Source organism: Anguilla anguilla, chromosome 10 (assembly GCF_013347855.1).
Source record: "Anguilla anguilla isolate fAngAng1 chromosome 10, fAngAng1.pri, whole genome shotgun sequence".
NCBI classification, from domain to species: Eukaryota; Metazoa; Chordata; class Actinopteri; order Anguilliformes; family Anguillidae; genus Anguilla; species Anguilla anguilla.
Genome location: NC_049210.1, coordinates 48,204,733 through 48,227,180, shown reverse-complemented (window position 1 = coordinate 48,227,180; position 22,448 = coordinate 48,204,733). Strand labels below are relative to the sequence as shown.

Sequence of the window (22,448 nt, the reverse complement as noted above, 5' to 3'; positions counted from 1 at the left end):
ACAGAGGTCAGGGTCAGAATGCTGATGAGAATCACTGCAGATTAGTCCAGCATTCCTGGTTTCTACACTGTCCACGAACTTGCTCTTCTCACGCTAGGTCGCAGATCTCATTACTTTGACATGCAGGAAGTTTGGACGTGGCCATTTTGTGGCCTACATTGTTAAATTCCAAACTGTTTCCATGACAGGGGGAAGCAAAGGATCATGGGATGTGGCGTCACAAAATCAAGCGAATTGCAGATGAAACCTTACAGAAGAGGTACTCAAAAAAAAATTTGGTTTAGTTTGGAAAAAATAGTTAAATATTGAGAAATACAATTAAACATTTTTTATGCTACTGTTCATACTGAAGTGAAAGTTACTTAGTACAATTTCTGTATATGGAAGTGATGTTAATGTTATGACTGCAAGTCACTTTAATTTATTTGAAATATGTCTGATTTTTATGCAATGATCTAACAACACTGCTTTTGTTCTTCACATGCAAACATTAGGGAGTATGTCGGGCACAGGTATGGTCTGGGTGTTTGTCCTTCCATCTATGTTGACTCATACGTTTGTCTGTTTTTACACAACTATTGTTTGTGCATGTAAATGCTTGGCCATGTTTGTCAAAGAACAACATTTTCATGACATCTATAACAAAATCCTTCTAAAACATTACTTTTATATGTTGAACAAGTCTGTCTCTAATGTGAAAGAGACAGACTTGTTCAACATATAACATGTAATATTTCTTATAAAACTATACAACTGTAAACATTTTTGAAAGTGGAAGTGCTTATGCTATTTGTTACTTTTTCAATATTAGGTTGGGTATTTTTCAATATTGTTTTCTCAATTTTTATTCAATCGATAAATGAAAAAAATATGTAAACTAATCTGATTTGTTGGTTCTTCTCCTCCATGGCATGCAGCTGCTACAGGTGAGGCTGCAGGACACTGTTCCTTGTGTTTTATTATTGTCAGATTATATGTTCATTCTTGATAATGCATGTGTCACTGGAAAATCCAAGTATGCTCCAATATGGGACACATTCCATGGAAGGGAGATTAATCCAATTACATTTAATGGGAAAAAATGTCTCTAATGACACAGCAGGGAACTAAGCCAACAACACTGATGTGAATGATTTGAAAATGAAAATCAGTTTAGACAATCTAGTCTGTTTTACATGTTTATCATGCGAAACACTTAAAGAATGTTTAAGAAGTGATCTTAGTCTTTACCTGCACCCTGCACCTCAGTTCATGTTTGACAAAACTGTGCATCTTAATAAAACGTATATATTTGAAGTAATTGTATATGACAGAGGTAAACCAAAGAAAACAAATACTATAGCGTTATGTTTAAATGACTTAAAAAAAATTTTTTTTTAAAAGCAATTGGGTTCTTACATGAGTATTTTAAATTGATAATTGTATTTTTCCTGTTTGCTAATTTGAAAAAATAAGTACATATTTATCTTGTGGTTTGCTGTGGCCTGATTGACACTTCACAAGGCCTTTAACAGATGAAATCTTTCAGATCTGCTGACTTACAATTCCACAAGCTGAAGTGTGCAAACAGATATGACTTTTTTACAACCAGGAGGTGCAGCCAGGCTGTGAGCCTGGCTTATCAGTATCTGCTACCAATCAAAAAGCTAGATACACAGATGATTCCTGTCTCCCTCCAGCAATGAGAGCTGCTGTGTTAATACAGCGATGGTACCGTCAGTATGTTGCTCGCATGGAAATGAAACGCAGATGTACCTGGAATATCTTCCAGTCTGTTGAGTATGCTGGGGAGCAGGACCAGATCAAGGTGAGTCCCACCTCCCGATGTGTGATAGTCCATAAATAAAATGGTCCTGTTTCATATGAATATATTTCCCATTACAGGTTTTATTATGAAAGCACAAAGGCTATGGTTCCTCACACTGCTACAGAGCGTATGTTCCCTGATAGTTTGTGAACCACTGGGAGTTTGTATTGGGAGTTTGTAAGGGGTTTGTGAGATTGTGATGGAAAATTAAATGTCAAATCTTTCTTTTTAGTAGCAAGCAAAATACTTTAATGAAATATTTTAAACACATACAATGACAACATGACTTTACTAAAATCTCCTAGAAGGTCCAAACCATCCATAAACAACACCAAAGTATGAAAAAACTGAAAACTTTATTTCACAGATTTATTATTGCATGTCAGGTTTCGTCATAAAATCCGGTGTTAGTTAAATTGGTATAAAATTTTGCCTGAAATTCAAATGAAAACTAACTGTTACAACAGAACAGTAGTTTACAGGAATCTAAATACCATTTTCACTTTTTCTGACACAGTTGTACAATTTCCTGGGCTACCTTGTGGATAACTTCACACCAGCTAGCAGTGAACGTAAGGCCTTCCTCATGATGGCTTAATACGACTAACCTCATTATTTAATGCATGTGTGGAGAGTAATTTGTGAAACATTCATCTCTCAGGAAATCTGATCTCCCACATCTTCAGGGAAAATGAAGTGTGTCGTGACATGGAGTGGGAAAGGTACTTCTGCTACAAGAACATTGAGGTGCCAGAACTCTACTCAGGACCTCACCTGACCTTCCCCCTCACTGTGGCTCAGGCAGATTCATTGGTGGAGGCCTTCAAGAACAAAAAAGTAGGTGTCCCTAAAGGCTCTACTCTCTTTGATGCCACCAACACCATTCTAAAATGGAATGATCATAATTCATCATCACTCATAAAAAATACACTTTAAACTACATATTGTTTGTATCTTCCACTCCCAATGTCTGTGGTTCTTAATTCTGTTGGATCCAATAATGAAAAACCCTTAAACCCTTAAATCCTCATTTTTCCTGTCTGTTTCTCCCAGTAGCAGCTCCATTCTCGCTATGTCCTCCAGCTTCTGCTGGAAACGTGGAAACTGTTGCGGACCCTGCCAAACATCAGCCGGATTTCCACCTGTAACAGCAAAGAGATAACCATTTGCGGTGAGATCAGGGCTTATCTTATTGGCTGCCTTGTTACAGGTTTTATTTCATTTTTTATGAAGCAGTATTATAACTCAGCTAAATCTGCATTATGCTGTTTCATCAATTTACACTGAAGATGCATAATGTTCCCTTCGAAATAACCAGAATTAACTGATTGCATGTATTTAACTATATTTAAAAATGTCTGTTTAATTAATCTTCTCAGGGGATTTACATGGACAACTGGAAGACTTGCTGTTAATATTTTATAAGGTGGGTAATATAAGTGAAATGATACCTTACATTAAAAACATGTTGCATCTGCTCTAAAGCCAGGTATAAGCAAAAACACTGATCTGACTCTTTGTTTAATGCTTTAGAATGGCATGCCATCGATGGAAAGGCCGTATGTTTTCAATGGTGACTTTGTGGATCGAGGGACGGATTCCATTGAGATTCTTCTCATCCTATTTTCTTTCTTACTGGTGTATCCCAATGATGTTCATCTCAACAGGGGAAACCATGAGGACCACATAGTTAACCTCAGGTAGCATGACTTAAAAACTTGGAATGCATTCAAATGTTTTGTATTTTCAAAAGAAGAAATTTAGAAATTTGTTTAGAACATTTTTTTTTTTCTAGGTATGGCTTTACCAAGGAAGTGCTGGGAAAGTATAGGGTAGGTCTAAATTCTTACTTTTGCATTTTTTAAAGGAGAATTTTACCCATGTCAGATTTTTAAGATGTTGTTGTAATTTGAATGCAATGATTTATCCATTTTTTCTGATATATGAAGTGTTGAAAATAACATTTGCTCTGCCCTCAGTAAAGCTTCAATCTCAACAGAAGTATTTATGAAATTAAAAAGCCAGTCATTCACACACAAATCATGTACCCTTGTAAAACACAAGTCCTTGAATCTATCTGTGTACTGAATTAACAGCTAAATGTAAAGGTAATATCTTGAAGTTAAATTATATTGTGTGAAGTTTAAAGTTAAATTAAAGTTAATTGAAAGTTAATACAAACGTGTTATGTGTTAATACAAGCATGCTATGTGATAAATATTTGTAATTTTCTTTTTAAATAAATTTATGCAATGGTTTCTTGAAACCTCCACCAGAGACTTCAAAATTCCCACCATTTGGAGAAATCTCCAAAAGTAACACAAATGGAATTTGTATTTTGTCCTAATTAATAGTATTTTTGAGACTTACATTAAATTCTGCTGTGCAGTCTGCTTTTGAGTTATATTATTGTATTTACATTAGTTATATTTGAGTTATATTATTGTATTTCTTTGCTTTCAACCACAAATGCATGATTGCCCCTATAGCAGCCATTGTAAAGCCAGCAGATTTTTGGCTGGAAACTTGTATAAATATCCAGAATACCCATCACCATATATGAGACTGGGCCAGTAAACAACATACCCTGAAGCTGAACTAATATTACTAACTCCTTAAAGTGAACTCTCCATTTAAAAGGAGTTCCACTGCAGATACTTTCATATGAAACGTGGGTCAAACCTGGATGCTAATGGGATCCAGAGTATTCTTTACAGCAGAGCTGCGTCTGGCTGCCAGCTGTCCTCCAGTTCCTCTCCTGCTGAGGGTCAGCTGCTTTAAAGAGCTTTTCTGCAGACACATTCGCTCCTGGCTCTCCTGCCAAGGAGATTATTTAAATTTTCCCTTTAAAATTATACACGTAATTTCTGATGCTGACATTCAGTTAATTCTTTTTTTGTTCAAAATCATAGTCATGTCAGGAGATGAAAACCATGAACATAAAACTTAATTCAAAATAGCATGCCAGTACAACAGCTAGCCTTACAAGGGCTCAAGTCATACAGGCAAACAATCAAGCTTATGGAATGGGTCCACAATTGTTAATATTACAATAAAAACAACTCTCAATTGTTCTCACTTTCATAATTACTGGAACCATTCAATGAGAGCAGGTTTTCAGGTACGTAACTATCTTTTTACTACCCCTCAGCTCCATGGGAAAAGAATTCTAAAACTAATCCACAAGATCTTCAGCTGGTTGCCACTGGCAACAGTCATTGACCAAAAAGTTCTGATTCTGCACGGAGGGATCTCTGACACCACCGACCTCAGTATTATCTCCAAAGTTGACAGACACAGAGTAAGTTCCCCATTTTTATTTTATTCCACAAGAATTGCTCTTACCTGTAAATGGGGTCAAACTGGAAACATTGAAAAGGCACAGTGTCCTAAATTAGGATTAATGATGTTCCTGGGTTTGGTATCTCAGTATATCTCAGCACTGAGGCCTCCTAAGAAGAAGCTGCTGCAATCTGATGGACAGGCGTCTATAGACTCTGATCTGGAGGAGGACATGTGGGCCCCCAGGGACAGCCCTGTCACCTGGAGCTGGAATTCCCTGACCTCGCACAATCCCTTTGGCTCACGAAACAGCTTCCAGCGTCGCTCGCTCCAAGATTTCTCTGACAGGCTGAAATGCTCAGAGGAGAAAGACCTGGAGGAACTGCGTCGGCAAGCAAAATTTACCCAATCCTACAGAGATCTCCCCCAGTCCCTCAGCTTCAGCTTCAGTCCTTACTCTTCTGAGCATGATGATACCAACACTGATGAATGGAAACAGGTAAGTAGGTAAAGAGCTAATCATCTCTCAAATCCAAAGGGATTCGATTCAACCTGTAGAGAAAAGTGTAATTCATTTTGGTTGACCTCACACAGTTGTGATGTGATTTATCAATCCAGTTGTGTAACTGATATTTCCTGCAGGAGTTTTCTGCTGCATATGATCATTAGCCATGCATCTGTTATCATGAAGTTATGTGTCCTTAGATTGTGAATTTGCATTTTTTTATAAAAAGCCTTTGGAGAAAATAAAAGGGTGAATGATTAAATCATTTCTGACCAGCAGGTATGGAACTGGATAAAATCATGTGATAGCATTTTTGCTGACACATACCTATTATATATCTAGCCCATTTTTAAGAGCAATTGACTTCATCCAATATAAATTCACAGCAAAATTCTAATGTAATTCAACTGGCACAATATAGATTGTGGACATTCTGTGGAGTGACCCCATACCTCAGGACGGCTGCATTCCTAATGAAGTGCGAGGGGGGGGCTGTTACTGGGGTCCAGATGTGACCGATGAGGTGCTGAACAAGCACAACCTGCAGCTGCTCATTCGGTCCCATGAATGCAAACAGGAGGGTTACGAGTTCTGCCACAATCGCAAGGTGAGGATACGTTATGAAAGCCAGCTTCTGCACACTGTCACAGTGAGATGGATATTTTGAAATGTGATATCCCTTTGTGATATCCCTTTATTGACCCAATGTTAGCTTTGTTATCATTTACACCCGGGGTCTATACTCCTTGTCTCAGAGAGTTTTTGTATTTGATGCAGTGTGTACTGAGTTCTGTGTTGTTGTTTTGCGTATGAACAGGTCGTGACCCTTTTTTCTGCCTCCAACTACTATGAGGTGGGCAGCAACAGAGGTGCCTATATCAGAATGGGGCCTGACACAGTGCCTCGCTTCTTTCAGTACCGGGCCAGCAGTCTGACCCGATCACTAAGCCTGAGACAAAGGTAAAATATGAAACAATAAGGCATATTTAGCCATAAGGCCATATGCAGTATTCCCCTATACATATACGGTTGAGTAGTTGCTCCCAAAGTTGGTCCTGGGACCCCCCTGTGTATGCTGTACCAATACCAGAATTTTAACAAGCTGTTCATTTTTCTTAATTAGGTGCTTTTCATGTTTAGAGGGATTATTAACCCTCTTACGCCACATCATGCCAGAAATCGCTGAGCATGCCATGAATAAAACCCCCTGTTAATATTGTGCTTTTTCTGATGTTGTCAACAATTACCTAAAAACAAGTAACAATTTGTTGTGATCAAATGAAAGACGGGTTAATAGGCTCCTCGTTATGTTGTTGAAAATGTGTTTAGTTTCTTTAATTATTTTTTCTCTTGATTCAGTCTTTAAATTAAAAAGTTTTATGCAGTTGTTTGCAATATAGCATAATAAGCACAATAAAAATACTCAACAGCAGGTAAGGGTGTGGCAGTAAGAGTGTGCCAGTAAGGGTGTGCCAGTAAGGGTATTCTGGGGATTCTTTGTGGTTAAAAGCTCGTTTTGCTGATGTTACAGTGTGGGCCGCACAGAACACTCTGCCCTGAGGGTTCTGAGGGAACAGCTGATTGCACACAGGTCAGACCTCATCAGAGAATTCCAGGAGTATGACCCAGAGAACAGAGGTACTCTGTCACAACCACACCTGTATTAATCTACTCCTTATGCTACTCATTTTAATATTAATATTACTATTTGAAACAACCTGCATCAAGAATCACATATCAAAGAAGTTGGTTCAGGAGGTATTTGGTAAAAGTTTTGTCTGAATGTTGCAGTTATATGAAAAATTGATTTTAAAATGAGACTCAGAAATCAATCAATTCCACACCAGTAAACTGAATATTTTTTGGTTTTACATAAATACATATGAAAAAAAGTCCTTGCTCTTGCTTTCAGAAGACTGTTTGGCACTATCTAGTGGTCTAGTATTACAACTTTCACTGGATGTGAGTAACTGAGCTTTTGCAAAGTATGCATCAGAAGAACCAGAACAACTAACAAATAAGTGGGAGATAATGGGATAATTGTTGGTAAGGGCTGGAAAATCCAACCCAAAAACAACAATATAAGTGAAAGATAATGGTGACTAAGTCCAAAAAGATTAATGGGCACCTTGCATGTCATCTTGCACTGACTTGCAGCACACAGTTATAACCCTCACCCCTCACCCTCACCCTCACCCTCACCCTCACCCTCACCCTCACCCTCACCCTAACCCTAACCCTAACTCTAACTCTAACCCTCACCCTCACCACTGGGCAAGCTGCTGAGATTCAATAAAACATTCTGTAGGAATCAATAACCAAATGGATTACAATCAAAGGAATGCTGAACTGATTTAATTCCTTTCTAGAGCAATTACGAAAGTATTTGGTTGTTACATGTTATTAAAAGGAACACATTATGTGTCTTGTTAATTTTAGTAAATAGTGCTTACTAGAAGGTGACTTTTTAAAATCATTTTAAATAATGTGAAAACATTGGTAACCCCTTCATGTTGACCACTAGAGGACCTATGTGGCCCATTCAGTTTAATTAAATTTGCAGTGCACCAGCAAGTATTATTCTGTTTTGCAGTATTTTATAGGAAATTCGGAAAAATGAAAATGCCAAAATCTTGGTGCCACATATTTTATAGTCTAAAATCAACTATAATATCATAGTCTGCATTTTGTCCTGTGCAGACCTTGGTGCTGGATACGCTCTTACTTTTCTTCAGAAGATATATCAATTTCTCCACATCTGAGTTATTTTAACTGTACATTTTAAGCTCTGCATCATATGCAAAATGTGATTAGTAGGCAGTCTGTGTCACTGATTGGGCAATTGGCAGTAGCCTTAGTAAATAAGACGTTGGTTTTGTGCAGACTGCGTACACACACGCAGACTGCGTACACACACATGAAACCTGCAGGTCAAAATATGTTAATCAGGCCCTGAGAGTCTGCACTTTAACCACATTAATTATTTGATTACAAATCAAATTATGGAGTACAGAGCCAAATCAAGAAAAATGTGTATTGATCCAAAACATCATGTTTTTCAAATGCATGTTAAATACTTACTCCATTCCTACAATCTAAAGTCACAAGACATAAGAGCATACCATTTTAAAAGTGTTTATACTGTATTTTTATCATTTCAGCCCTGCAGGCCATCAGTTCCCCTTTCTCGCTTTCTCACTTGTCACAGGTGTGATCAGCCAGAGGGACTGGGCCCTGGCGGTGGAGAAGATCCTGCGGCTGAACCTGCCCTGGCGAGTGCTGCGGCCTCAGCTGATGAGCTGTCCGCCAGATGGCCTGCTGGATTACCTGGCCTGGTTCTCCGATCTCTCCATCAAAGAGCCGGACAATGAGGTGAGAAATAAATCCTCTACCTGTTCTTGCGCTGAGTGAACTGTAATAGAAACAGGTTGTCTGTGCAATCAGGCTGATGCTGTAGCTCCCACAGACAGCTCATGTGAAATTTTTGAATATTCTTTTGAGCTAATTAACGGTGGCCTTCTTTTTCAGCACATAGACCAGAATTTGCTAGAGACTGTGTACAGACATCGTTCAACCCTAGAGACCATCTTCAGAATAGTGGACGCAAACAATTCTGGTGAGAACACAGATATAACTCAGATGTTGATTTAAATCTTACTAGCCGGACAGAGAATGCATTGGAGTTGAAGGTACTTTACTTTTGTTCAGTAAATATTCAATTACATGCAAAAATATAAGTTACAAAAGGCAACAGATTATGGCATTAAGTTCAATATCTTAGAATTAAGCAAATCTTAATGAACCATTTCTGAAAATATTTTAGCTTTTAGGAGTGAATTGTTTTGTGACAGTCATAAACATATGAGAAAATGTCTTCCAGGGCCAAGTGTAGAAAGCTAAAATAACACTGAAGTAATCGGTATAGTCCTGACCTGCTCCTACAACCTGCTCTTTAATGGCCTTAAATCAGTTTCCTTCTGTGCTCTGTCGATCACCTCTATTCAGTGTAGCATGCTAACAGGAACAGGATCTTTGCCAGATTGAAATGGAACTAACTAGCGATGCCATCTTCAAATCAAAAGTGCTAGCACGTAAAATTCTATGGCTGGGTATAAGCCCACAAAGTTTCAATGAAACTGCCTGCCTGCACATCAGCCAAACCCACACCCGTGTCTCTTTTAGGTGTCATCTCTTTTGAGGATTTCCGCCAAACGTGGAAACTGCTTGGCTCCTTCCTTCAGATGGAAATCAGTGATGAGGTCATCTCCAACCTGGCCATCAGTATTGATTCCAATAATGATGGGAGCATTGACATCAATGAGTTCATGGAATCCTTCCGTCTGGTGGACATGAATAGACTAGAGAGGGGGCAGAGCATGTTCCTGATTCCTCCCTCAGCACTGCCTGAGGAGGAACACCAGTCTGAGGGATTCGCGCCTGAAGAACCACCACCAGAAGAACCCCAACATGTGGAACCTCTATTTAAGACACCTCCATGAGAGGAACCCCAATCTAAAACATGACCTCACTTGTATTGAACATCACTGAGCAAACTATATTATATTTTTTCTAAAATGAAAAGGGAAAATTAACCTTGGAATATAAGTTTAACATTGTCAGGGATTCAACTGGCATCAATTTCGAGAAGAAAGTATAAGGTGCAATTGTAACTGTTCTAACCAAATTGCACTTTTTTCTCTTCACTCTGGATAACTTCATTGCCTGCACATTGTTGGAGCTGTAAATATCACAGACTCCAAATAGCAGCTGGAAAGACATTATAACAGCAGCCTAACCCTAACCTTCACCCTAACCCTAACCTGGGACACAGGACAGTGCTGGGACCAGGCCTGTGACCAGGCCGTGTCATGAGATAAACAGAGCATGGTCTGTTTTGGTAAAAGGAGGTAATAATACATTTATAGATATGTACTCTATGCCTGCATAACTGTCAGGGTCACAGAGAGGACACTGGCCTCCTTAGAAAGGGCTTGAGTACATTCTGCAGGGGAGTTGATGGGTGTGATGTGCAATTCTACTGATAAAACTACTGCTTATCAGCTGAAAGGTTCCTTTACAAATTATACTGTCAGCAGCAAAAATTCAAATAATTTGCTATAACTTTTGCAGCAAACAAAACAGTTCACTGTGAAATCTTGCCCCTAGCTTGATACCCTTCTTCCTTGAATAATTTCTGACTCAGGCAGTCACATATGGCAAACGGTACATAAGCAATGTGAAATGCTGAATGAATGTATTATATCCACACACTTAACATACAGTATGCAATTAATCATATTTTTAATACATGATACATTTACTATGTATTAAAAAAGACCAGTACAGAGTAACCTGGGAAGATGATGCACACACAGACTTTTGAAACTGGAGACCAGAAGACACACACAGTTCATAAACAGGGGTCTAGTAATGTCACAGTAGATATGTACAACCAAATTACTATTCAGGTGATACTCTGAAGAGGTTAGGTTTGAGACTGAAGGTTCCAGCAAAGGGAGAAGAACAGACAAAAGAACTCCTTTCCTGGGAGAAGCATAATCCCAGTCTGTGCACTGAAGTGATGTTAGAGAGGAGAGGACAGCGGAATAAGACACAATCAAGCCATGGCTCCCTGCTGCTCATGCTGACCTGTCGCCATTTCTCTCAGGGAATGTGCTGGTCCTCGTGGCGGAGGGGGTGTGGCCTGCTGATGGGGCGTGGCCTGCTAAGTGGACACAACTGTCCAGTGCTGTAGAACCAGCTGTGGCAAAAGGAGAACTGGAAAAGTTCATTTCTTGTATTCCTTAATTAAGCCCTATCACACGAGAGGAAGTGTTGTTATACTACGTACTGTGATTCAGTCATAGGCACGGCCAGTCAAAAATGCATTTTTTCAACAATGTACGAATGCATCAATTAAACATTACAGTAAAAAGTTCCAGTGCTATATTGTTTATCAACACTCATGAAATGCTTCTTGTCCAATCAAATTACTTGACCAGAACTAACTGTTGTATAAACGTATAAATAAAATTTAGGGGACGAGTATGGTTAGGCCCATTATTTTGTTGGCAAATTAAATGATGCAATGAAACTCTTGAAGCTAGGTCCTCTATCACCTCTCAGAAGAGGACCTTGACTGGAAAATACTCAACTTGGTGTGCCATAGAAAATGTCTGTTAGGGGATGAAAGAGCCAACAATGTTTTAAATGGAAATGGCCCGTGGGTGGTATATAAAGCAAAACTATAAAACAAAACTAGTCATTAGAAGGTCTCTCTTGCTTTTTCTGTATATTTCACAATTTCTGTATATACAGCGGTTGTTACCCATTGTTTTGGAGAATCCCCAACTGAATCACCAGCTTTTTTCAAAATGGTTGATCAAATTAGATCGAGAATGTGCCAGACTACCATCAGTTCTAAATTGAAGTTTCTAATTTATGAAATGCTTTATTTCATTGCCATGTTTGAACTGTGACAGTTAGGAAGGCCTGACACACATACTCTCACACACAAACACACACATGCACTTTTTGTTTTCTTTTGGAAAAGTGCGGTGAACACAATGACACAACACAAACTGCCACTTTCCTTCCTTAGTTTCCTTAGTTATGGGATAAAGGGTGTGACCACACCCTATAGGAGGGCAAAGAGGGGTGGAAAATAAGATTTGGTCAGAGAAGTAGAACTAGAGGACATAAAAATTACATTACAGGCATTTAGCAGATGCTCTTATCCAGAGCGGCTTACACAACATTCTACATAGCATTTACATTGCATCCATTTATACAGCTGGATATATGTTCAAGCAAGGAATCAAACTTGTAACCTTCAGGTTGTAAGACTTGTTCCTTACGCATTATATTACACTGCCACCCAATGTTTTGGATCGTTTGACTGTAATTGTACATTCAGAAAGAGTACCATATTTTAATAAAACCATATTTTGTGGATGCTGGTGTTTTTGTTTTATCATTGAGTATGAGAGAGGTTCCCTGCAACTCTAATTCAAACAATGGCAGAAGACAAAATTTTTGTATATTCTTTTGTGGAGGAAGGTCACAACCTGGTTAATTCTTAGTGTTACCTTCCTGTGTTCCCTGCAAAGTCATTTTCCTTGGCTCAGTGTCCCTGCTACAATCATCATTTCCAGTATGTTATCAGGTACACCAGACAACTTCATCAATTTTTGTTGTGCCATGGCCTTGGGATGTTTATGTTCAGTTGCAGGCCAAGAACTGAGTAAATCAATACTCTTCTAGCCAAGTTATATGGCTACACCATATAAACCAATGGTCAGCAACGTATTTATATCTAAGGCACAACGGTGTGCCTATAACACACACTAACATAAGATGTGATTCTTTGCCTTGCTTATAATTTAATCATGCTGGAGACAATCTCTCTCTTAAATATTTATACAGATAAACTATGATAAAATAAAGTACATGCTTGTAATTCGATCTAGTTAGGATTCCCATACAGTAGTTATAACACAGTATTGAAAAGATTTTTAAAGTTTTCTGGTTTCCTCATTCTCAGAAAATTAGGGTTACTGATGCCATGTTACTTACCAAGCTTTTAGCCATTAAAATGTTAATGCAGAATTTTATAAATGCTAATTTTCATAACACATTGTACACAAATACTTGAGTTAGCCTGCAAAAACTGATGTATGTAAACCTGTATAAAATGTTAATGAATAAACTATTCATGTTTCATATGGCCGAGTGTACTGAGGTAAGCTATATTAAGACATAGAGCCCTGTTCTAACGATCATGCACAACTATCAAATGCCAGCCGTAACTGAATTTAGCTAATTTCATGAAACCATGGTTTAGCACAGCTACAGAGCAGCTGTAAAAGAGTCTGGTGCTATAGGAATAAATTAACTGTGTGGTGGAGATTTATTTAATTCCAATCAGATTTAATTCTAATTTCATAAAGGCTGAAGAGCAAGTGTGTTACAAGAGGTTCCATTATGAGCCTCCTTATGAACCAAGACTTCTAATATCAAAATAAAGATCAGATTGAATAGTTTTAATTTTCATATCTATTTCCCCCTCAAACAAAACATATTTTCCATTTATATGCCAGCACTTGTTTCTTTGCTATCAATTTGAGTTTAATTATTACTATTACCACTATTTCAGATTAATGAAACAATAACCACTTCCACTAAGTTTAATTTCATACAGGCACTTGAAGATGAATGTACACTCCACAACTCCACAGCCACCCAGTCCCTGCTCGCTCATGCATTTTTTGCATCAGTTTATACAACTTTTGCATTTTTACATGTGTTTATACAGCTGGATACTGTATATACTGAAGCAATTCAGGTGAAGTACCTTGCTCAAGGGTACAATGTGACACCATCCTAGATTAGAATTGAAGTTAGGTTACAGCCCCAGTTCCTTAACCATCGACCATTTTACATTTTCCAGTTCATGCGTGTGTGACTTCAGAATGCAGGAGTCAGAACAGGTACATTAAGGCCGCAGTGGTGGATTACGAAACTCTACCCTTTTCACCAGGAGACTGATCAGATGCTATAAACAGAACTTTTTGGTTTTGGGAGTCTCTTCTAATGTGAAAAACACTTGAAGACTTCAAGTCCTAATAAATTAATCAATCAACTGTTTTCCCATGCTGGGTAAATTGTCGGAACTCAGAGACAAAACCAGGATGTTTACAGCAAAAGAACTTTTCCCGCCATTAATTTGGCACCTGCATAGCCATGGGAAGCCACACCGAACAGATCCAGTATTACCGTTTGATCTGTCATCTGTGCAGCAAACAAATCATGGCAAAGGTTGGCCCACACCGTTAAAACAAGTCGTCTAAAGTCAAATAACTGTTGAAACCTTTGTGTGTAAATGGAGGGGTTGATACATGCTTTTTTGACATGTTAACCTCTATGTGGACTATAGAAATTCAGTCTTTTATTAATTTGAGGTAAAGTTGGTACCAGCAAAATTTGACTTCATGGACTGACAATTACCTCAGCTCCTGACTGACTCAGAGCTATGCAAGTTGCCCAGAGAAGCAGTCACACAGACCTGTCCTCCTATCAGCAGTGCATACACTGTGTGAATGTGTGTGTCCTCCTATCAACAGTGCATACACTGTGTGAATGTGTGTCCTTGCTTGCTCATCCATGGCTAACCTAATGTTCATTTGTTCCTTTTATCACAATGTCAGGGGCACTGGTATGTTGATATTAAGTCATATTAACACAGATAATGTCTAGCATTGCTTACATAATTCTGACACAGCGTTTAACTCATCAAACTCAGTCTCAAGGTTCAGCATTATCTTCTACAAAGAATTTAAAATGAAAATATATATTGATATCACTAGAGTTATATACAGTTAGTGGGCACAGAAATGGAAGCACAACAGTGAAGGATCCTGATGTTACCCTAGTGGTTCCATAAGGGTGTGGGGCTAAATAACCCTAACTTAATACATCCCTATGCACACAAACACCCACTCACACGTACAGGTTCTCCCCATGTTCTGCGTAGTCCTGACTCACTCTCCCGGCTCTCAGCATGGCTGGGAGGGTCAATATTAGGTGAGTGAAAATGAAAAGCTCCAGGAGTATTTGTCTTCTCCCAGAGCAAACACCACACTAATATCTGTGGATACTTTGGGTCATGCAAAGTGAATACACAGGCTAAGCTTTTTTGAAGATATCCTTGATATGGTTGAATACACTATGGATGTGGATATAGAGATTGTGGATTTTGTATCTACAGTTGAAGCCAAAAGGCCTTCTGAATTGTGGAATTGCGGAGAAGGTTGTCCACACAGAGTTTTCCACGGATTTCTGCATTAACTGGTTGAACAGTTTCACTCCATATACTGTAGATGGCACTAGTCTGTCACAATCATTTACTGAATACAGTAGTCATTAGTGTGGCTGGGCATTTGTAACGGAAGTCGCAGGTGTTACGGATTCTGTGTTTTTTGACATTTTTGGCAGTTCCCTGACTTCCTTCATTTTTTTGCCATTTCTGCATTTTTCCCCATTTGTAGTGCTTTCTGTGATTTGCAGTTTTGGATAGTAACTGTAAATCTCAAACTTAGCCTGCAATGTGATTTGTAGCCTATATCTAAAGCGAGGCTGCATGCAGATTCTGGGTCAAGATGTTTGAAAGCCCGTTGTCCATGACACCAGGTGCTCCATGAAACACTCAGATCTCACTATGTTGGCTATGCTACATGTCTAACCAAAACAAATTTAAAGAAATAAACATGGACACGTGATAACCCTGTATGCAATTGGAGTATGCTCTAACTTCCAACAACATTCTTTCAAACTGAAGGCAAAAAAGCATACTCTTTCTTTCCTTGATGGACCCCTGCACCCATGCACCTACTCTGTTACTAGTGGCAACTGCCCGCTGTTTTTTTTTAAAGGATCAACACAATACTGCGACCCGCCAGTGTAAAACGCTTGCCTGTCATATGAATGATCTGAATCAGCTGCAGGTTACCATTAATGTCCTGTTACAATATAATGCTGTGATGTTTCCCACAGTTTGATGTTTTGTTACTTTTGTGCCAATAACATCAAAGTCAAACTATTTCTTTCAGTGGTGAAACTTGCAAAGTTACTAGGCTGTAATTGAGGTGTAACCTGTGCAGTGTACAGTAGGCTACATTGCACCATCAATCATACCGTGGTCAAAGTCGCTAAGGTTATGCTTAGATGACCCATTCTAATGTGTGATCAAACACCAACCTCTTCGACAAGTCTGAATGTTTTATAAATTGAATTACAGCTGCATTATTCGCTGTTAAAAAAGCAGGCTGTTTGTGTTAAGGAGCAGGTAAACCTAATAAACTGGCCACTGAGTGGAGGGGCCGAAGTATTCTGAAGAGCACTAAATTATTGAATTATATTATGCAGTGCCATGAAAAGGTATTTACCTCTTTCCTGATTTACTCTATTATTGCATATTTGTCAGACTGAATGGTTTCATATCTTTTGATAAAATGTAATCTTGGACAGAGGGAACCTGAGTAAACACAAAACATATTTTTAAAATGATAATTTAATTTATTGAATTATCAAACATCTGTATCACCCATGTAAAAAAGTAATTGCCCCCCTTTGTAACTCAATCAAAATTAATACAAAATGTGAAATCATTAAATAATTTTTTAAAGACCCACTGCAACCAGGTTTAAGCATGGTCCACACCTCACCTTATTACCCTGCTCAGGAAAGATTAGAATGGAAGTTTATGCCCCATAAAATTTGATGTGTTCTGGGTTTTTTAAATCACATCATTACAAAAGCCTGTAATTCCTCAAGTCAGTACTCCCACAGTGATGCGTGCATAACATTCCTACTGCTGACAAACCACACCCAGTTCTGAAAGGAAATGCGCAAATCTGCACAAGCCGACAGAGGCACACCTCTCATATTTTTGTCATTAACAATTTTAGATATTATTTCACTTTATACAGTTTTTGGGATGGTGATCAAGAGCAATGGTTGGTAGTCCTGAGCAGGGGTTTTGAGCAGTGTGTTGACAAAATGTGTATGGCGTTTGCTGGAGAATGTGTGCTGGTTATGTGAAACAGAGTGATATGTCTGGCAGGAGAGGCCAGCCACTTAGGGATACACTTGGCTGTTCCTGAAAAGTGAATATGTTCCTTCTCATTCTGGATAACAGTGGGGCTTTGGAGCCTATGATCTTTGGACTGAAATCAATACATAGTTGTTACAGTATCAAAGTTCTGGCAACCCTTCCGAAAACATACATTAACCTAATATCTTCACTGAACAATATATTTCCTTGTCTGTAAAGGGCATCCTAGATGCACACTCCTGATTTGACTGATTATTTACAATTTAAACTCAGTCTTCACAGATTATCAGGTGGAAGAGCAAGATGGGAGACATCATGCCCTCCTTGCTGTGAACAATGTTTCCCCCATTTCTAACTAGGCAGAGATATGTCTAAAATGGGTGCCTTCGGAGAATATTAGAGCTTGCTTTGGAGTTCTATGTAACACTTCACCACTAGATGGTGCTGCTTTGATTAAGTGACCCTGCTGTGCTCTTTATCAACAGGCTACAATATGCTCTGGAATATACTCTGAAGCTCTCTGGAATCCTTCACCCAAATCTTCCGCCGTGGTGCTCTGTGATACTCAGCTGACAACAGGAGCCCAGTGTAATAGGCTATTGCATCCCTGCCCCCAACATTCCAACAATAACAGCTGTTTAAATGCATGAGCAAATCACGAGGAAGAGTCAGTAGAGCTCAATTAGAGAATCAGCATGAAGTTGTCCAAAGAAATGGCATTTTTCCATGGCAGTGTTTAGGGACATAAACTGTTCCTGTTTTCAGGTGGGTATGAATCTTGGGTGAGGCACCACTGTTGTACCCTTGAATAAGGTTTTTACCTTATTTGTACTTATCTTCAGAATATCATTGGTCAATCCTAGGAGGAAAAAAGCCGTATAATAATGATAATAATAATAATAATAATAATGCACTTCCTTTGTAAAACACTTTTCATAAGACCAAAGGTAATTGGACAGTTGACTGCTTAGTTGTTTTTTGGCCAGCTGTGTGTTGGGAATCAAAAGTCTGACAATACTACCAAGTATGCTCACCTGATTTGGTCGAGCTAAGAGCCTGTAAACTGAGTTCAGTTTGATATCAATACTTTTAATGATAGGCCTAGATTTAGCTAGTTTTAATCAATGACTTATAGACAGTGCTTTGTCTACATGAGTAACTTAGCTTTTTTGTACATTAAAAACATTTTTGTTGAGCTATTTATTACTTTACAGAACTAAAATGTATTGGCTTCAGCTGTTTTTACATCTCTTGTTTGCAGATGTTTAGTCTCACCCCAAGGCCACCCCCACCTCCTCTGTTCCACCATACATGCATAATCAACCCCAGGGGATCACTGTAGAATGCACTTTATCCGTAAGCAGAACTATCACTCTGACTGGTTGTGCAGAGAGTGTAAGTAGAGATTTAGGCCATTTCCAGTAACTCTGATTCACCCTCCAAGAAAGCAGACCATGAGACTTGACATTATGTCAATTTTTTGTCAGACTTATTGAAAAAGGATGTACATTTGACATGTATTCCAAATTGATCTCATGTTGTTTCAGCCAGCAAGCTCTTGATGGAAAACCCAAAACATCTGTATTTTTATATCAAGGTTGGAGGCCCAGACTTATATTGGTGTTGACGAAGTAGCCATCAACACGTAAGTTAACACTAACCCCTGATAATTACACTCCATTAACACTATAAGGGGGGGGGAAAACTATAATCCAACTATTTAAATATCTGGTTTCACTGTGTACAAAATGAGAAGGTTTAACTTAAATCTGTCTTTCAATGTACACTGCTTTATGGATATACCCTTGTGTTAATATAATATCATTTAATATTAGGCTTCACATTCTGCTAAAGCTCAAGTGGAAATTTTGCATGCTTTGGTATGTACCCAGCATTATTTATGCAAATAACATCATTTCCTGTTCCTTTTTGTCGACAGAAGAGGAAGATACAGAGTTGCGCTTTCAGGGCCAGTGAAAATGACTCGATCGCCTGACATACACCAGTCTGTGTCACCCCTGAGCCTACCCAGCAACTCCTCGTGCATCCACCCCTAAAATGCACTTGTTTTATATGCTGAAATAAATAACACAATGTGAAACTTCTCATTGGCTTCTGTTTTATCTTTGTTCCAATCTGCTTCTCAGCACTTCCTAACAACTATCTACATTTTCTTGAGTTTTTCCACTTGTGTTGTCTGTAAACAAGACTGGTATTTCAAAATGTGTTCTGGCAACACCCTTTGTGTCCACAGAACAGGACTTTGCTCAACATCACTGAAGATTTATATTATGTTCATGATTTTGTTTAATGGGGAATCAAAAAGCCCCATTAAACAGTGCAGTCCATTAGTATTTGAACAGGAAGACAATTTTAGTTGCTGTGGCTCTGTATTCCAGCAGTGAACTTTAAACAAAACAATAAATATAAGGTCAAAGTGCAGCCTGTCAGCTTTAAGGACATTCACGTCCACATCAGGTGAACCATGTAGGAATTGCAGCCGTATTTATACATAGTTCCCCCAATGCCATTTAATAAAATACATTAAAGCTTCGCTGCTTGGACCCCTAATAATCCTAACAGATACAATAGGGCTCCACCAGCTTCGCTGCTTGGACCCCTAATAATAATCCTAACAGATACAATAGGGTTCCACCAGCTTCGCTGCTTGGACCCCTAATAATACAAGACTCAGTATTTACCAAATCATTATGCTTTCAAGATATACAGAATTGTTAAATTACCCTCATAGTAATCTCAGGATCAAAAGGTAAATAAATTAGCATTACAGATGTTCTATTTGGGTCAATAAAAATACAAAGTTACATATGTTATGGTGTTAACATATATCAAATCTTACCTCAAGCATTTCATTGTTTTGAGATGACCATTTTGGTTTGGATCTATATCTCATGGTTTTGAGATAGCAAACTCCACAACAATTATTTCACAATAGCTTTTTTGAGCAATACTTATAAATAGTGATCATGCTTACTAACATTTTATTTTACATCATATCCATCTACTGAATCACTAACAGTTTACACAAAGAAACATGCTCAAAGGCTGTGCAAGTGGGATTCAGACTGCAAGTTCAATCCCTTTGCCAAAAAAAAAACACATATCAACTCTTAATAACAAAAGATTACAACTTTTACGTGGAAAACCAACAATATGTGGACAAACTTTGCAAACAAAGAAATCTCTGATGCTTAAATAAAACTAGGATTGATTCCTTAAAATAATACATTCCCCAACATATAGCACAAAGGTCTTGCGAGGAAAAAACTGATCAGCCTTTGTTTCCTTGGAAAAAGGATTGAACTGGTACTTTTGCGCATCTGATGTAAAATAAATAAATAATTAAATAACAGACATTCAGATTTGCATGGATTGCAGTCCCTCTTTAAATGACAGATCAGCAGATGTGTACTTGCCAAGTTCCCAGAGTGCCCGACAGAGATTAAATACTGCAAATATGCAGGCTGTAGAAGATATACTCATAGATATAGTTTCAGCCAAATGTACAAAATTGACCCTGAGACAGCAGTAGTGTCATGTCTCAGAGTATAATAAAAATCTTTTGGGTTTAATTATATGATGAAAGAGGTCTTAACCTAGTATTGTTTCAGAATGGAGTTGTACTAGCAAACTGAACTGCAGTATAATTTTGTTTTTTTATTTTATTAAAAAAAAAAATCTTTAAAAAATGTATGAGACTTATGCTCAGTTTTGAAACTCAAAAATGCACTTTACAGGCTTCAGAACAAGAATGTCAATGAAAGACGACTCTAAGAATGACAATAATACAGGAGTTTCATATACAATGAGAGCATTTCATTACATTTATTTCGCAGAGCAATTGGCTCCCACACACTGACACTACTAGGGATAGTACTATCATATATCATACCAAGTGTTAAGTCGCATTGCACAGATTCCAGAGGGTAATTATCTTCAGGGAGGTGGGGGCATATCCAAACCACTACTTACTCCTGGTGCAGAATAAGTCTTCCTGTACAGTGCCTGAGCGTAAATCAATAACCCAGGGCTTTTCCGTCATTCGTGTATAAAACACACCTTCATACCACGCCTGCACAACCGAGTCACAGCCTTTAAATGGCTGGCATATTCGGGAATCCCCGCTCATTCCTGCTTGCTCACACAAGCCGATATATCTACTAGCATGTAACAAAGACTCAAGCTCTGCAGTGAGAGCTATTGTAGCCTACTGATGGTGGGTGCTCACAATATTACTGGGGACTATATAGCTATATATAAAACCAGGAGACTTTATTCTGCAGCAGAAATGCATGCTCCTTAAACATATTTATGTAGAAGAGTGTAATTCTATAAGTTAGCAAATAGTTTTTTTTTCTCTCTCTGCAAAGTATCTCTTAACATATCTACACAAAAGGGAGGTGATCACCGAGAGACGAAAAAGTAAATGTATCTTTGTATTGAATTCTCCTCATTTGTTCGAATGCCTGGCAGACACGGTTAATCGGTTTGTTTTTTCTCAGTCGGACCACACCTAATCTACGAGAAATGCCAGCATTGCTTTGTGCTAAAATTTAGCATCTCGCCCTCTGACTAACGTTATTCACAGCGGTGTACCACGCTTTCATTACGCATTTTAATAAACCCGCCCCGAAATCAGTCGATCAATTTCGGCATCACGTTCAACCAATCACATTAAAATAGAGGTGGTCTTAAGACGGTGGTCCGGGAACCGGAGCCAATAAGATTTCTTGTTGCCCGAACAAAAGGCGTGCGAATGCCTCAGCCGGTTTTGAGCAAGCACATGATTCGTGTATAGAAATATTGGTATTTCAATGGCCCAAGGAACAAAATAACGGATCCTAAATAAAATTGTAACGGTTTGTGACACTTAATGATAGTTAACGATGGTTTTGACACAAACATGTCTTTGTACGTTATAGTCTACCTACCAATATATATTGGGTTATTTCTTAATCAGTTCCACAAATAAATTTTATTTATAGAGCAAGAAACTGGTATTACTAAGTTACTTTTGTTTAATGATTCAAGTACAGCAAGTAGGCGACTAAGCAATATAAGGACTAGCAAGGTAGATAGCTGAGTGGTTAAGTTATCGTTAACGTTACTAGGGCGTTAGCTCTAAGTTAGCTGACAAGGGTGTTCTAACTTAAAGATAGTTTGCTCGCAAGATGTAGCCTAAAATTAGCTTTCCACATTGTGAGGTAGTCAAATCTCACCAA

The 22,448-nt window shown here is 38.4% G+C and overlaps 1 protein-coding gene and 1 long non-coding RNA gene across 2 annotated transcripts; both read left to right on the top strand.

Moving 5' to 3' along the window:
* The first annotated feature begins 1,484 nt into the window (after window positions 1-1,484).
* On the top strand, window positions 1,485-12,477 carry LOC118237447 (serine/threonine-protein phosphatase with EF-hands 2). The gene is made up of 15 exons (XM_035436166.1): window positions 1,485-1,807; window positions 2,325-2,379; window positions 2,469-2,644; window positions 2,864-2,978; window positions 3,187-3,233; window positions 3,341-3,507; window positions 3,603-3,639; window positions 4,959-5,108; window positions 5,238-5,588; window positions 6,016-6,201; window positions 6,412-6,554; window positions 7,126-7,232; window positions 8,803-8,966; window positions 9,123-9,210; window positions 9,777-12,477. The coding sequence occupies exons 1-15, from the start codon at window positions 1,682-1,684 to the stop codon at window positions 10,091-10,093; spliced, it is 2,229 nt and encodes a 742-aa protein (XP_035292057.1). The 5' UTR covers window positions 1,485-1,681; the 3' UTR covers window positions 10,094-12,477.
* A 6,275-nt stretch (window positions 12,478-18,752) lies between these two features.
* Window positions 18,753-19,310, top strand: LOC118237377. Its single transcript, XR_004767154.1, has 2 exons — window positions 18,753-18,850; window positions 19,145-19,310. It is a non-coding gene; the product is annotated as an uncharacterized LOC118237377 (long non-coding RNA).
* Window positions 19,311-22,448: the final 3,138 nt, after the last annotated feature.

What these genes read in the sequence shown, in the direction of transcription:
- LOC118237447 (XM_035436166.1), top strand. Translation starts at nt 1,682, where the DNA reads ATGAGAGCTGCTGTGTTAATACAGCGATGGTACCGTCAGTATGTTGCT. An exon ending in AGGCCTTCAAGAACAAAAAA is followed by an intron (nt 2,645 to 2,863) that starts GTAGGTGTCCCT and finishes TTCTCCCAGTAG; the next exon opens with CAGCTCCATTCTCGCTATGT. An exon ending in GACCACATAGTTAACCTCAG is followed by an intron (nt 3,508 to 3,602) that starts GTAGCATGACTT and finishes TTTTTTTTCTAG; the next exon opens with GTATGGCTTTACCAAGGAAG.